The 17,665-nt window shown below is 42.0% G+C and overlaps 1 protein-coding gene and 1 pseudogene across 3 annotated transcripts in view; one reads left to right on the forward strand and one right to left on the reverse strand.

Annotated features, from left to right (window-relative positions):
* The window catches only part of LOC136841655 (juvenile hormone esterase-like), a 302,032-nt gene that overhangs the window by 154,447 nt on the left and 129,920 nt on the right, over window positions 1-17,665 (forward strand). For all 3 annotated transcript variants that reach the window (XM_067108801.1, XM_067108803.1, XM_067108802.1), the window contains one exon: window positions 2,802-2,952. In XM_067108801.1, the coding sequence (XP_066964902.1) occupies window positions 2,802-2,952 (151 nt within the window). The remainder of the gene's footprint in view (window positions 1-2,801; window positions 2,953-17,665) is intronic.
* On the reverse strand, window positions 15,433-16,744 carry LOC136842099 (uncharacterized; annotated as a pseudogene).

A 17,665-nucleotide genomic window follows, 5' to 3' on the forward strand; every position in this document is an offset into this window, starting at 1 on the left:
GAAGATGTGCTCGGTCATGCCCTGATGGACAATGGAAGGAAGGGGAAGAAGGCGATCTGGGAGAGAGCTGTACTAATGAGACGCACAGTCGAGGAGGTATGACCCAGGAAGATACTGCCGTGGTCTACAGCAAAAGACAAAGGTGAAGGCTCAACTTCTACTGTGCATCCAACGATAGCTTCAAGGGATATGATACACTGCAACAATGAGTGCACACCCAAACCGAAGTTGATTGACTGAATGCGGCTGTTAGGTGTCCCTCCAATGGGGTGTCATCTTTATTACAGTACTGTGCTGTGTATCCTTCCTCAGGGCAGTGGCCTACCCAGCGTTTCTTGAAAGGACAAGGAAGACAACAAAGACTGTGAAACAGTATACGACAACAAAGGATGCAAAGGTGTCAAAGAAAATTTTCATCAAGAATAACTGTCCCCGGACTTCTCATCATCCAGAAAAGGAATAAGAGGAGGGGGAGGGAGCATATGAAGGTCTGAAACCCCCCTCCCTGAGACAGAGCAAGAACCATAGACAGGAACTGGGACAGGTGCACCTACTGGTCTTGGAGACAACTTGCCGGAACAGGTAAACTCTAAGGGTCTTGTAATATCAACCTCCATTTCCTCCTTGTACCAAGGTAGAGTTGGATTTCATGCTTGAAGTCAAGCAGTGGCTTTCGTATGACTGGTTATGACACCACTGCACTGTAGCAAGAGAACCCACCTCTTCGTCTCAAGCCTCTCAAGCTCTACAACATCTGAAAGACTAAAACATTACAACATTCCAAGTAATTATGTAGTTAAAGTAAAAACCCTGCTTGTATCAGAGAAAACACTTCAGAACAGAGAAGAGATGTAGAACAAGGATGTTTGATAAAACAAGGTTGTGGAGGAGTTTAAAAATAGAAATTATTGGAGGCGAGAGGCAGTCCTTCTCCCTTGGATGCATGATAGAAAAAAGGTATAACAGAGTAAAAGAACAAACACGAAGGCTAAGACAAGAGTTGGGTTTGCATTACATATATCAAAGGTAAAACAAGTTAGAGAGAAATCAAAGAGAGAGGCTCATATGGGCTAAAATGAGCTAACTGTGCAGCATAACTGGGTAGGAACAACTATGGAGGAAGAAAGAGCGAATAAAACGATACGTAAACAGAGCAGAACGAAAAAAATTAAGAATTAAGTCGAACAGCAGGCAGCAGAAGAGACGCATCTGACTGGATGGTTTCCTCCTCCACCATCAGTAGCCAACTACCAATAATCACCTTGTTTTTAGTGAAACGGCCAGTTCCAGCTTGCAATGAAAGTAAATCCCATGTGTACAGACCAAAGGTTTGTATGTTAGGAAAAATACAAATTACTTGAAAAATTAATTTTCAGTAGGTTGTTGGTATTAACTAACCTTAGTAAGTCAAGTTGAGAGTAGTCGTTCTCGGGTATTGAATTTTAGACAAAGGCCAAGTACTGGGACCTTATGCGGTCATTCAGCACTGAAAAGGAAATTGAGTAGAAAGGTTTGAAAGATGTAACAGGAGGAAAACCTTGCAGTTGCACTATGAAACAATTGTTAGGAGAGGGTGGATAGCAAGGTGGAAGAAAGAATATGAACGGAGGTACAGTAATAGAAATGAAAGGGGTTGCTGCTAGGGGCCAAAGGGATGCTGCCAAGAACCTTAAGTACCGGTAATGCCTACAGTGCAATGCATGAGGTGCACCAACGGCATTATCCCCCACAGAGTATTCTATTCTCGAGTGCAATACATTCCTATGCTAACTGAAATTTGTTCCTCATATGCGTGTACATATAAGTGATCTTTTATAGTTAGAATTACAGTAATTACAGGCAGTCCCCGGGTTACAACAGGGCTTCTGTTCCTGAAGCATTATGTAAGCCGGAAAATGAAAGCCGGAACACTGTACAGTATTAAAAAATTGCTAAAAATGAGAATTAAAGTGATGAAAGCCTTACCTTTAATCCTTTGGTAGTATCAGTTGATTTACCTTGCTTCTGGTGATGTATACATCCGTGGTCTTGTAGAATTTCCTCCAAAAACGTACAAATATTCTGCTGTCACTTACAGCGCACCGTAAGACTAAAATGACAACCTCAAACATCTGCTGTAACCCGGAACAGGTGGTTTTGATGAATATATTTGAAAAGCGGCATAAGCTGAGACACATAACCAAGCGACTGCCTGTATTCAGTTGTGCATGTTCCATATTTACTGTCTTTGTCTGTATGAGAGGCACTTCAAATTTTTTGGTGTATATATTTTGGAAAATAAAGATCCTCTTATTTCCCAGATACATGTATTAGTATTCTTTCCTACTGCTTTGCAAGTTATTTTGAAGATTTTAACTTTCATGTATCCAAATGGATTTTTTAGTTCTGTTACAGAGTCTGTCCCTCAGATTTTGTATGCATTCCCTTGTTATTCATTACATCTGAAACCTCTCTTGATAATGTCCTTGTTGCCTGCAGGCAGGATAGATACTTACTCTAGATATAATATACAAAAGTCATTCTTTTACAGTTTTGACTGGAGCCATGCAGGCATTTTCCCACTAGAGGAAGACTTACTATAGTTAAGGGGATGGAATCTTATAATGTTGGAGCAGGAAAACTGCTGCTTGATACAGTATTAACCTTCAGATTTTCACAGATTATTGGCTAATAATTCTAATTCACGATCTTGTTGTAAATACTTCAGGTGATTGTAATAAACAGGCCCATGGACTGATTCTGAGAATTAAGATTGTTTTTTTTTTTTTTTTTTTTTTTTTTTTTTTTTTTTTATTTTACAGGAATGGCAGTCTCTTCCACTGCATAATGTTCCAAGGGTTGATGGAGATTATATTCCTGATCATCCTGCTGTACTCTTGAAAGAAGGGCGGTACAACAAAGTAAACATCATTGCAGGCTTCAACCAACACGATGGCAGCCTCATAACTTCACGTAAGTACACCTTTATGGAAAAGTGTTAGCATTTTCACTTGGGCTTTGAAATCCAGCACAGTGAAATTTTGACAAAGAACATCAGCCTGTTTAATAGAGGGAATCAGAGGCATCATTCATGTAAGTATCACCAAGGAACACAGCAGTGTTCTGGGAGGGGTGATACACAAGAAGGGCAACAGATAATTTTTGGTGTGTGTTTGTAGAAAAATTCAGTCTCACTGAGGATCGTAGCAACTTTGGAAGCCATTGGATGTAAGTTGGAGGTCTCTTAAAAGACACAGCCCAGTGGTGTTTTGGATGTCGGACTTATCTTGGATGCCTAGCCTTCTGTTAGCCATTCTCCAGTTAAATGTTTGGCCGTGAGGGTGATGAAAATATGATTGTGTATATGGATTCCACAGGTTTTATCTGACCATATCTTTGTATTTTTTTATTCACTTTTTTAATGGAGATCAGCAAGAGTTGCTCCTAATTGTTTCTAGAAAAGTATCTTGTGTGAGAAAGGATCACCTGTGTTTCAGCTTACAGTATGGTCCTTTTTGAAAAGAAGGGTTAGGAAGGTCCTTGCCCAAAGTTAACTTTCAACTGATGTCAGATTTGAAAAAGGAAGAGAGGCTTTTCCAGAAACGATTTGGCTACATTTCTTAATAATCATATATTACTTTACATCGTGGAGCCTTCCTAGAGTAGCCAATCATAATGGCAGCTGTCACCTTAGTCTCCAAACATTTATCCAAGGTAAAAATGGTCAATTGCCTCGTAACTCTTCATTGTGACAAGTAATAATTTATAGTCCCGTAAAAAACAAGCACAGCTCTCAATGTAACCTGACTTCTGTCATTTCTGGCCAAGACTTCGAACCAGTTGCATCTGTAAAAATTGCATTTTGTTGCCTTAAGAAAGCCCTTAATTCCACAAAATGCCACTTGCAATGTAGTCTAGGCATCAAACTTTCCATGTCTCTGCCTTCTGGTGTCAAGAGACTTGCTTGCTTTACAAAGGCTTTGGTTTTATAAACCAAAATTAGCTTATCTCATGAAGGCCTCAGAACCAGTGGTGCAACTTTTAGATTTTAAAGAGTCTCCTTAATCTTCCCCCAAAACCTTTGTAAGTTCTTGTTAGTACAGGCAGTCCATGTTTATTGGTGGGGGTTCCGTTCTGAGGGTGTGATAACTGAAAATCGTCGATTTTTGGGGCTGCTTGGTGCCGAAAAGTTCCAATTTTCGGTTATCGGCACCTCTTATGTATCGGCACCAATGCCCAATTATTGGCATCGATAAGTGGAAATTACCGATTTTCTTTGCTAGACAAGCCCTGTAAAACCGGATCGCCGTAACCAAGCCCGCCATTAACTGGGGACTGCCTGTAGATGAGTATTTTAACTTACATATTCATCTAATATCACTATTGGAACTGTCTTCCAGTGTCTTAATCAGATATTCTTAGTATTTGGCACACAAGCATGCATTCATTATGACCATTGTCTTAAGAATTTATTTTTATCTTAGGAGTTTTGAGAGTACTTGATTAACATAAACCTTGCCATGGGCTGCCAAATACTTTTGTCATCCTCATGGGAATGGACATTGTAAATATTATAAAGCATAATCTAGAAACACAATTGACTTGCATCTAATGGTCTGCAGGAATCTCTGGCAGAAAGTCATACCAGGTGTTCTACATTTAATGTGTGCTTTGCATGACTACCATTTTCATGGCTCATGAAAAATTTTCATAAAGTTACCTACCAAGTACTGTAATTACATAGCCATAGTTTTAACCTTGCACAGCAGCCTTTTATATAAAAATCGTGGTAGCACTTTGATAGTTAGCGTAGGTGACAATGTGGCGGGATTTAAAAACACACAAAACAATACACAACACAGATACACCGAACATATAACCACATACAATACTCACTATGATCCTCGGTTGCTGGGAGATGGTTGAGGGTGTCCACGGTCGCCAACACAGTAGACAAAATTACACAAAACCGGAAAACAGACTTCCAACCAAAAAAACGAGCAAAAAGAAAGAGACACATGCACAGACAACAATGACATCCAACAGAAAACACTCGACTCACGGAACATACAGTAATCTACCATCAATGTCCGCCTTGCACAGAACTCGGCTCAAGACTCTCTCAAAACCGAAAAAAACTCCCTCGACATTTGCACAGACAGACAGCACTGTAAACAAACTCGAACTAAAGACCTCATCCTCTTCCAACAACCTGAATTACACACACACACACACACACACACACACTAACGACAATTACACACACACACACACACACACACACACACTCTCTCTCTCTCTCTCTCTCTCTCTCTCTCTCTCTCTCTCTCTCTCTCACAAAACATTGGGAAATGCTAAATACAAACAAATTTATTCATCCTCTATAACAAGCACCGCCCACTCAACGGATAATGTAGGAATGACGAAGCCTGGAGCGTCATTCTGTTTTGCCGCCTCACAAGATCAACATGCCTGCTGCAGCTTTTTTCACTGGTTTTTGGTTATTTCTCGCTGGATTTTGGTGAAGTATTGTTGCTTTTGTGTAGCCTTTAAGGTTTTCTTTGCTTTTAAAGTTTAGATATGTCTGATTCAAGTGCTTCTAGTTTTGCTATTTGTACCAAAGGATGTAGAACCAGATGCTTAAGGTATGTTATGATTTGCACACTATGTGCAGTAATTGTAGAGGGCAAGGATGTTCTAAGGAGAATACTTGTGATGAGTGCAAGGATTGGGATGAGAGAAAGTGGAAGGTTGTTGAATCTCACCTTAGTAAGTTTGAAAGGGATAGGAAGAGAAAGGCAGCCTCTAGGGAAGGTTGTAAAATCTCACTTTAGTAAGCTTGAAAGGGATAGGAAGAGAGAGGCAGCCTTTAGGGCTGAGTGTAGGGCTCCTGTTAGCCTAGATTCTTCCCCTAAGCCAAAGTCAGATCTTAGTTCTGCTATTCCTTCTTCCCCTGTTCCCACCTTTTCTCCTATTCCCAGCCCCCCTCCTATCAACCCACTCACTCCCTGCCCGGCTCTCATGCTTCTGATCCCAATGTCATTGTCAACTTTGAATCCAGGTTTGACAAGAAGCTAAACCTGGTAGTAGTGCATACTGTGTCTGAGATAGGGATGTCCCTGAAAGTCCTGGTGGACAAAGTGTTCTGTGATAGTGTCTAGTGAAGTGCAAGTGGAGGAGGTGGCTGCCCGTCCCGGCAGCTCTTCTAGACGAAGGTCACTGTCACACTCCCCTAAACCTAGGAGAAGACATACCAGAGGTCCAAGGGAGCCTGGTGGGGTTTGCCTACGGGTAGTTGCCCCCTCAGTTGAGCCTGTTGCACAAACCCAGGTGTCAACCTGTGGCCATTGGAAAGGCCTGTCTCTGGATATGCATCGTTTGTCGTCAAGTTCTGATTCCGATTCCAGGCACCACACCCGCTTTCTTCATTCGTCCCGGCCATTGAAGAGGCATGCAGATGATGTTGGCCGCTCTTCTCTGCTGCCTGTTAAGCGGTACAAGGAGGCGCTTCGCAGTCCAGAGTCTTCCTGCAGCTATGCTGTGGATCCCTCTGTCTTTGCTCCAGCATGACTGCCTTCTCACCCATGGGATTTGTCAGAAGTATTCTCTCGAACGCCCTTCTGCTGAACACTCTTTGGATCTCAAGCACCCAAAGGACTACTTCAGGCACTCATCGCCTAAGTGCCAGTCTTTTCTCAAGCACCCAGTGCCAGTTCACGAGCGCCCGGAGCCAGCTCACGAATGCCCGGCACCAGTTCATAAGAGCCTGGCACCAGCTTCCAAGCGCCCAGCGCCACTGGCCAAGCACCTGGTGTCAACCTGTCATCACCTGTCTACTACTCCTGAGTGCCAAGAACCCACCTTGGAACAAGAGCCTTCTTTGGCACCCATTAAGCAAAAGTAGTCAGAAATCATGAGCTTCCTCAAGAAAGCTCCTGCCTCCAAGCCTGCTCATGACTTATCCAAGTATTACGATCACTTCTGAAGAAGAGGAAGAGTTAAACCAAGACCCTGCTCCTCCTCTGGCATATGCAAATCTCCTTCGCTACCTGTGGTGAGTTTTGTGTCTTTTTTCACGTCGGATACCCCAGTCTTGCCTGCTTCTTCCCTCCTGATGAGGAATCTCCCAGGAGATAGCTCCAGGCTTCCCAAGATGGGCCTTTCCTTGTCATCTGAAAGGGTGATCACGGAAATCGGAGACTGGCTCTCTGCTAAGATGGAGCAAGGTAAAGCTACTTTCACCCATCCTCCCTCTGATCTGGTTAAGAGGAGATAACTTGTCGTATACCACTGGGGAAGCTCCCTCTTTGGGAGTTGCTGCCTCCTCCCAAGGGGACTCCTCCTGCCTCATCAACTCTTCCCTTCGCTCAGCCTTCTCTTGGCAGAGCAGGTCCACCTAGTTAGAGCCTCTTCAAGGTTTTTAAGGTTTTTAGCTTCCTCGACTGGACTGTAGGAGCCCTAGCCAAGAAGATCGAAGACTGCAAGGACATGGATCAGCACTTCATGACAGATTTGTTTGGAGTTCTGTCGACACTGACAAAGCCATGAGGGATGGCTCTTTGGAACTTGCAGCCCTGTCCTCTTTCAGGGTTCTAAAGAAAAGAGAACTGTGGTGCTCCTTCACCAGCAGAGAGTCACACAGTCACAGAGGTCAGCGCCATTATATTGGCCTCTGGATTCACTTCACCTTTTCCCTCAGTCGATAGTGGAAGAAATTGCTTTGGACCTTCAGAAGAAATTAACTCAAAACCTCTTAGCAGTCTTCCAAATGCCCCAAGTTTTTGTTGTCGTCGTTTGTGCCTAAGACGGTCTCTCCACTTCAATATCATCCCTTTCGTGGAAGCAAGCCCAATTTGCAACCCAGGCCTTGCTCCAGTGTTCAGTTCCCAGCAAGAGCCATCAAGGGAAGATGCTCTTCCAAGGCTGTGCCTGAGAAATAAACATGAAGTTCTTCTTTGTTCTCCATTTTTGGGAGAAGTGATCATAAAGATGCTGAAGGAGGGCTACTCCACCCCTTCATGAAGAACCCTCCTTTGGTCACTTCTCCCATTGTCTTGACGGCCTACTCACAAGGCTCAGAGAAGCATTTGGCCCTTTTGAGTGAAGTTTCTTCTCTCCTTCTAAAGAGAGCCATAGAAGAAGTCGAGGATTATCTGCACAGAGGCCTTCTACAGTTGTCTGTTTATAGTCCCCAAAGCATCAGGAGGTTGGAGACCAGTCCTTGACAGAAGTGCCCTCAATCTCTTCGTAGGGAAGACTAAGTTCAAGATGGAGACAAACCAGTCTGTCATATCTTCCACTCACCCGGGCGATTGGATGTTAACATTGGATATGCAAGACGCATACTTCCATATCACCTTCCATCTGGACTCCAGGAAGCATCTCAGGTTCGTCTTCCAGGCCAAAGTAATTTCAATTTCGGGCTCTCTGCTTTGGTCTCTCCACTGGACAGCAAGTGTTTACTCAAGTCCTCGCCCCTCTAGCAAAATGGCTTCATCTGATCGGCATAAATACTGTATCAGCCTTTACCTGGACGACTGGCTTCTTTGATCCCCTTTGAAGGAGAAGTGCGTGAAGGACTTACAGACCATTCTTTGCCATACTCATGGACTAGGAATACTCGTAAATTCCAAAAGCCCCATTTAGCCCCGACATGAGATTCTCTGTTTGGCGATGATTCTCATTTCTCAGACTTACGGGTTTTTGTCCCCCAAGAGAATCACCAACTGCCTCCAGATGATCTGCAGTTTTCTTGCCCTCTGGTCTTGTTCAGCCAATCAGTGGATGAGCCTACTAGGGACTCTAGCATCCATAGAGATTTTCGTCAAGCTGGGCAGACCCCACATGAGAGACCTTCAATTCTGCCTAAAAGCCAACTGGGACAGGAAAACCCAGCTGGATTCTGTCATATTTCCAATCACTCAGGAAATCAAATCAGACCTTCAGTGGTGACTGTCCGAAGGAAGACTTTCACAGGGAAAGTCTCTTCTTCCTCTGAGCCCTAACCTAGAATTTTACTCAGATGCCTCAGACCTAGGCTGGGGAGCCCTTTTGAGAAGTTGGGGAATTTCTAGGCCATGGTCCCCAGGAGAATGGAACCTTCATACCAACGTCAGGGAGTTAAAGGCCATTCATCTAGGCCTTCAGTGCTTCTCGACCATGATCTACAACAAGACAGTGGTAGTCCATGCAGACGACACCGCACTGTCATATATCCGAAAGCAAACAGGCACTCATTCCTTTTTTCGCTGCTAGGCAGCAAACGATCTTCTATGGGCAGACCAAAATTGAGTGACGTTGGTCACTTGGTTTATTGAGGAGAAACTGAAAGTTGTGGTAGGAACTGAGCCGTCGAAAGCAGGTCCTTCCTACTGAGTGGACCTTAGATTCCATGGTCTGTCTTGACCTTTGGAAATTGTGGGGCAAACCAACATTGGACCTTTTGCCACTTCAAGAAACCATCATCTTCCTCTTGTCTGCTTTCCAGCCCTGGATCCCTTGGCATGGGCAACAGATGCCATGCTCCAGGACTGGTCAGGCCTGGCTCTATGCTTTCCTGCCCTTCAGCATGGTGAGGGAAGTGCTGAACAAGTTTGTTGCATGCTACAACGTCTTGATGACCCTCGTAGCCCTGTTTTGGCCCGTGAAGGAGTGGTTCCCGGACCTTCTTTGGCTTTTGGTGGACTTCCCGAGGCTGCTTCCCCTAAAGCCGTTTCTACTCAAACAACCTCACTTAAAGAGATACCACCAAACGTTGTCCACTCTTGCCCTGACAGGCTTCAGACTGTCAGGAAGCTGGTCAGAGCGAAAGGCTTTCCAAGAGCAGCTGTGGAGGCTATCGCTAGATACAGACGACAATCTTCTAGTGACACCTACCAAGGAAAGTGGACAGTTTTTCGTAGATGGTGTCTCAGGCATAATGTCTCGTCTTCTGAGACATCCTTTAACACAAATAGTGGACTTCCTCCTCTGTCTGCAGACACTTAGAGGTCTGTCCTCTTCCACCATTAAAGGATATCGAGCTATGCTTAGCTTGGTTTTTAAGCACAAAGGCCTGGACCTGCTCTCAAACACAACCTCAAGTCATTCGACACTTGTAAACAGGAGGAGGCTGATCTGGTTTCTTGGAACATAATCGTCGTACTCAAGTGGCTCACAAGCCCTCCTTTCAAACCCCTTGGTTCCGCTTCCCTAAAGGACCTCACTCGGAAGACACTCTAGCTCATAGCTTTGGCAACTACAAAGTGTGTAAGTGAACAGCAAGCCATTGACAAGAGGGTAGGCTTCTCCCAAGGAAACATATTATGCTCTTTTACCTTAGGTTTCCTCGCCAAGAATGAGGACCCATCCAAGTCCTGGCTTCATTCCTTCCACCTTGAGAGTTTAATAGAAATCCTGGGCCTGGAGGAAAAGGAAAGGGTTCTTTGCCCCATCAGAGCCCTAAGATATTATCTGCTAAGGACCAAGAAGATTAGAGGGCCATCTAGCAACTTCTGGTGTTCTGTCAAGAATCCCTCTCACCCTCTTTCGAAGAATGCGTTGTCATTTTTCCTAAGGGACCTGATTTCTGAGGCGCATTCTCGGATTCAGGAGGATATTTTGCCTTTGTTCAAAGTGAAAGCACATGAAGTCTGAGCAGTTGCTACCTCTGTCGCTTTCAAGTATAATTTGTCCCTTTCGTCCATTCGATCTTTGCATCCAACTACTTAAAAGTCGAAACAGCGTTTGAGAAGTACAGTACCCTGGGGTTGTTATCAGTGGCTGGCATGGTATTGGGGGAAGAAGCATAGGAAGTATTCTTTCTCTCCTCTGTCTCTTACCCTTAACATAAGGTGTCAAGTTTTTGGAGAGCCTGCGGGTACTTGCACCTGGAGTGCCCACCAGTCTTAGTGGATGGGTAGTGGGTTTTAGTCTGTGTAGGTGACAGTGTTGTCTGGTTGTTTGTATTATTGGTACTGTGTCCGGGGCAAGGGCACTCAATATATGTACGTCTTGTCAGCGATCTGGCCTACCCTCCGTTGCAAGGACTCCTGCTATCACACTTTAATGTTTTGGAGTAGAATAGTGTATGTCCATTCTTCCCACCCCCTATGAATGTGGGACTCAGCTATGTAATTACTTGGTAAGTTACTTATATGAGAATATTTTTTCATAATAAAATTAAGTTCCTTATATATTTACCAAGTAATTATGGGATCAGTGCCTTCCCTCCTCCCCTCTAATGGACATCAGGACATAAGCAGAATGATGCTCCCGGCTTCGTTGTTCCTACATTACTCATTGAGTGGGTGAGGCTTGTCTCCTACGCTAACTATCAAAGTGCTACCACAATTTTTAAATAAAGGGCTGCTGCACAAGGTTAAAACTATGACTCTGCAATTACTTGGCAAGTATATATGGAACTTATTTTATTATGAAAATATCATTTTTGTATTAGTGTCTATTTCCTAGTAGCCATTTTTCTTTTATGTGGTTATCCATTCCCAGACCTGTTTCATGTTAACCACATTCATGCAAGTTGTGGAAGTTGTGTTACTGGAAATTGTGAATGTTCTTCCGGATTCTGTTTACAGTCGTACCTCAGGTAACAGATTTAATCCATTCTGGAAGACTGTCCTTTAGCCAAATTATCCTTGAACTGAGCAAATTTATCCCATAAACTTTGCTGAATGAGAGTGAAACTTTTAACTATTCTAGGTGTAACTTTTGACTCTCATCTAAATTTTGAGAAATGTCTATTGAAAATTTCAGCAAATGCCACACAAAAGTTAGGTATTGTTTGTAAGGCCTCATATATTTATAACGGTGATAAAATCAATGCAACCTGTTTTAGGTCATTTGTACTTTCTTTACTGGAATACTGTTCTCTGGTGTGGGTGTCTGTTTCTGCCAGAGATTTATTTCTTTTAGAGTAGCTCATAGTGGTAGGTTTCTGTTACCTAATAGTAGCAGTTATGACTTGGACCATTGATGGATGATCTTTTGTTTGTCACTTTCGTAAGTTATATTTCAACAGATCTTTCACACTGACAATTGATCCCTGATCCACCTTCATCTGCCGAGAGCAACCAGATTAGCCGAACAGCAGCACCAATATGAAGTAAATGTGCCTCGCTGTTGAACTTCTCAGTTCCGGAGGTCCTGTATTCCTCATACCGTTGGACTGTGGAATAGCCTCCCAGAGGATGTCATGCAGTTGGAACTTGAGAAGTTAAAGTGAAAATGCATTGCATTACTACCCTAATACTATTCTTCTGCCATTTTAATACATTTTTATGTATGTTTTTTCTTTAGTAAGTGGAGTCTCATATTTCTGTAGCATTTCCCTTTACTTCCTCTTACTTCCTAATAAACATCATATTCTTGGGAAGCTTGCATTTCAAGTCAATGGCTCCTGTGGGCATGTTCCATATGAATAGGTTTCATCAGCTGAATAATAATAGTAAGAAATAGTAGGGATTGGATTAATCTGTTCCAGACCTCCAAAAATTTTACCAAAAATTTCACAAAAGCATTTCAACTCTTAAGAAACTAGCATGGAGCATAATATTATACAGAACGTAAATAGATGAAGTAAATGCAAATTTGTTCTTGCTTTACCTGTAATTTGGAGAGTTGATGGCCTATTTTGAAGATGATGAGGAAGAGGAAATGGAGAGATGTTATTGTTTGGAAGGGGAGACCCTTTCCATGCAGGCAAATATACTTCTAAGGTGGTTTTTTTGTCCCTACTTTTTTCTGCATAGGACTCAGTGTTTCTTTTGAACTAAAAACCTGTCCAAGCATGTTTATTTTTGCTTGCATTGCAAAGTGTTCTTAAAATAGGAGAGAGCTTTGTTATTCAGCAGGCTTATTTTGCATTTTTTTATTGCTTGTCTGGGTGATATTTTTCAACTAACTCTACAGTTCCCTCCAGTTTTCACATATTTATTCTATTGAACTAGGGTTATCCCTCCTTCCCTCTTACTGCCTTGGAGACAATTCATTAGCTGTTTTCTGCTGCTGCTTGCTCTAAAGGTACTGCAGTTCTTCTGTAATGAGCTCTGCTTTTGCTGCTCTGCCAACTACTCCACGTCATCATGCTCCAGGAGGCAATATCCTCTCAAACAGGCTCAGTCTTGTTGGCAGTTCTAACAATTTTAGGAGCCAGGTTGACTTATGCACAGCACAAATACTATACTTGGCATGAATATGAAAAAAAGGTTTGGAAGAGATGTGCACTGAGCGAGACCAACACATAAATTGAACTCTTCCTTTTGTTTTAGCTGAGAACTGCGTACATGTGACATGTTAATCGTATGCATGCATGTTTTAGCAGGCTGTAAGTGTCCTTCCTTTAACCGAGCAAATTTTTTCTTGGATAAAACATCTTTGAACCAAATTCTGGTAAGCGAGCCATCCATTATTTGTAATTACAGATTACAGATTTTTTTTATAAATTTAATAAAACTTTGAAGTATCGTTCCAGCAAAATTTAAGGACACTAGGATCAACATTATAGACACAAGATAACTAGATTAGCAAGTCCTGAGTTTTGTTTTTTATAGATTATGGAAGATAGAGAAATTGTTCAGCGCATACCATGAAGGAAATATTCTAAAATCTGGAAATTAAGTTAATCGGTTGTTGGTACTGTATTAAATATCTGTTCCTCCTTGTTGCTATCAGGACTGTGTCACTTAAGAATGCTAGTCCCATACAGTAATAACTTATCACTGAAATCTGAATCAAAGCAAAATTTTTAAACTATGGAAAACGTAAAATGTTTTCCGTAGTTTAAAAATTTTATATATATATAATTATTAACCTTGTTTTATATATATAATTATTAACCTAATATTTCTTGTAATATTGTAAAATGTTCTTAAGTATACCACATACGTACACTCGGAAACCACAATCTCCGACCCACCTAGATCGTGCTCCGAGTTTATGAGCGGGGCCTTTCTGGATGGCGGCAACGCCAACTATCACGGATTGAAACGCACTCGAACACCTTTTGAACTCCTCCGGATTTTGCTTTGGGTGTTTCTTTTATTTTGTTTTTTAATGATTTTGCTGCATATAATGCAAAGCAGTCATGGTATGATTATATAGACAACACTGTGTTGAATTTTACAACAGAATAATATCGAAACGAAGAAAAAATGCCGAAACTGCCGAGTTGTAGTTAGGAAAGTGGGGAGGGGAGGGAAGGGTAGAATCTGCATCTCTCTCTCTCTCTCTCTCTCTCTCTCTCTCTCTCTCTCTCTCTCTCTCTCTCTCTCTCTCTCTCTATTATCATCATCATCATCTCCTCTCTAAATGACCACAAAAATACATAACTCATTAAATATAAGGGAAAAGAGAGAGAGAGAGAGAGAGAGAGAGAGAGAGAGGAGAAGAAGAGAGAGAGAGAGAGAGAGAGATTGTGTTTGGTCAACATTCATTTAGACTTTTTCATGACAGTACAGTATATGCACTCCAGCAATGACTCCATGGCATCACAAATGCACTCAGAATCAACCTTCATTTGCATTATTAACATGCATACTGCATAGTAGAACATGCATTTGGTGATAATCTATTCCTATAAATGAAAAAGATGAGTGGGAGAAAACCAAAACGCCTAAAACTTAACAAGGACTATAACCCCATCTTACTCAAACTTTCATTTGATGAATATCAGCCACCCCAAGATTCGTCAGATTCAGGTAATGAAATTGATAAAAATGAAACATCTGAAGAAGATGAAAATGATGATTTGTCAGATAATGAGTGTTGAAATTATTGATAATTCTTCAGATGAATGCATCAGTATATCATCTGACGAACAAGGCGACGAAGAAAAATCAAATATCATACATATCAATAGTGATTCTGATGAAACTTATTTTGAGGAGCTACAAGATGATTTTGTATCTCAGTCACAGTCATTGTTAAAATATCCATACAATTATCATTGAAGTCAACCTTGGGGACAAATAATTTTCATGTATAACTTTTTACTTATAAAACAAGATAATAGCAGAATTTTGTAATACCTATAATAGAAAATAGTGTTAACAATAAAGCCCTTTATTCTCATACACTTTAACGGATTCCTGAGTGCGGAATCAGCGGCATCAGTTTTCTATACCATCCGAACATCATTTTGTGAACCCAATGGTAAGCCTGCTCGTTTTGGATCATGTTTTGAGTAAGGTAATCTGAGCAAAGATGAAAGAGAGTGACAAAAAGATCATATCAGCAAAATAAATGTTTTATTTGGATATTTTCAAATCAGCACACTTTGATTTAGTGTAAAACAAATTATCAGTGTGACAATTTCAAAGAAAAAATGTTGTGCTTACACACAAATAAATTTGTAATTATTGAAAAAAGTCAAACATTAGCAAAGTCGAGTCTTGCGACAACCTGCCCATCGCTTGCCTCCCCCCCCCAATCCTTCCCTCCCAATCAGCAACCCTCGTTGAATTCCTACTACAACCACCTCAACTCAGCCATAGGTTAATACTTTGTCCAACCTCCATTCGTTGCTATAACTGCTTGCAGTCTGTCGAGTGTGGAATCTACCAGATTGCTGCAAATGATTGTCTGGTTTCTGATACCCTCCCACATAGTATGTGTGTGTCTCCTCACTGCTTCCCTTGTTTTCTCCTCTACATTCCATTCCTGAACCATATGTGCCCATAGATTCTCTATGGGATTACAATCGGCTCCTTTAGGGGGCCAGTTCAGTAGTCTAGTTTCTGGATGCGTCTCAAACCAAAGCATGACTGCCCAACTAGTGTGGATTGGACTGTGGTCGTTCACTAGATGCATAGGCTTTGGTTCCTGGATGGCATATGCTGGCACCGATGGTAACAACGATGTCTCAAGAATATACCCTTCAATGTTGGTCAGTTCACCAACACCTCCCCACCACATCCATCCATGCATACAGGTTGTCACACGACCACTTCTCGATATTTCTTGGATGTGTCTCTGAGCGTATGTAGTGTTGTGGATTTGCCAACACTGCCGACCAACTGCTGCGACAGACTTGAAACTTTTCTCATCGGTGAAAATGACACGCCTCCAAAAATGAGTCCCACATCCGCATAAGCCTCGGCAAACCTTTGGCGGGCTTCTCTGTGGGCATCAGTTAAGGTTTTCTTCCATGCAGGGATGAAACAATGTCGGCCAGTCTCCCGCAATCGCCTCCTTGTTGTTATTGGGTGGCACTGAACTAGTGCGTCCCTTGTTATGCTTACTGCAGTTTTGAGTGGTGGTCTCTCTGATTCCCTTTGTATGTGGCCATCTTCCTCAGGTGTGGTGACTCTTGACCCTCTTGGTCTGGGCATGGTGAGCCGTGACCCCCCTCATCATGTCTTCTGAGCCAACGCCTAACCTGGAGGTACTGAGAAGACGACTTATCTCCTGTATCCCCTTCCCTGCATGGTGATAGCCAATAATCCTGCCTTGCTCTGTTATCACATGAGGTCGATTGGCTCTAGTCCTTGGTGGCCTTACACGATGTTGTGGCTGAACCTCCATATCTGTAATAATAACACAATAATGAGATTTATGAAACAGAAAAGAAATATGGGAATACGTTCAACTATATAGACACTGCTGCAATGATGATATGAGGGTTTGTTAGGGGGATAGTACAAAAGAGAGAGAGAGAGAGAACAACATGTCGACAAAGCACACTACCTTTTCAGCAGACATTTAAACCAAGATAAGGCAAGTCCTGCTCCTGCTCATCACGTTAGCTTGGTCGGCGCTGTGATTTGTCCACTTGTGTGACACTGCTTCAGATTCTACCCTTCCCACCCCCTCCCCCCCTCCCCTTTCCTAACTACAACCTGGCAGTTTTGGCACTTTTTTCTTCGTTTTGATGTTATACAGGTTTTAGAATTCAACACGGTGTTGTCTATATAATCATACCATGACTGCTTTGCATTATATGCAGCAAAATCATAAAAAAAAACAAAAAACACCCAAAGCATAATCTGGAAGCGTTCAAAAGGTTTTCGTGTGTTTCAATCCGTGATAGTTGGTGTTGCTCACCATTCAGAAAGGCCCTACTCAAACTTAGAGCACGACCTAAGTGGGTCGGAGACTGTGGTTTCCAAGTGCACATATATGCATGTATACATGAACACTTATGTTTATCAACATAAGTGTTCATTCCAGCACACTGATATTCTAGGGTTTGGGTTGAAATATTCTATAATTACTCCATCACTGAGAACTTGCTCTCCACTTTACTTGATATTTCTTTTATCTTACCTTTGCACGTTATTGTCCAACATGTTGAATAAGTGATCAGCTAAGAGTGGCAATAGGGTAATGCTGCCAGGTAATGTAGGAAGTCTATTTTCTTGGAAGAAAAACTCAATGTTAGAGAACTATGCATAAAAGTTGATTTCCGTTTGAGTGAAAGTACATTGCACCCAGACTGCATTAGTGATAACAAAATTAGGGAGGTGTGCAAGTTTTAGGGCTGGTATTCCATCAACTGCACATAAATTGCCATATTCACAGAGTTATGTGAGAGGAAAATTGCCAACTTAGATGCAAAAAGAAAAATTACTAATATGCAACATGGATGAGTTGTAAGAGCACTTAGAATATTTATGAAGAGCTAAAGCAGAAAGAGGAAGAAAGATTCAGCGTTATTACATGCTTTATTTAACTTCTTCTGTGTTGGTATGAT

Source organism: Macrobrachium rosenbergii, chromosome 9 (genome assembly GCF_040412425.1).
Source record: "Macrobrachium rosenbergii isolate ZJJX-2024 chromosome 9, ASM4041242v1, whole genome shotgun sequence".
Lineage (NCBI taxonomy): Eukaryota > Metazoa > Arthropoda > Malacostraca > Decapoda > Palaemonidae > Macrobrachium > Macrobrachium rosenbergii.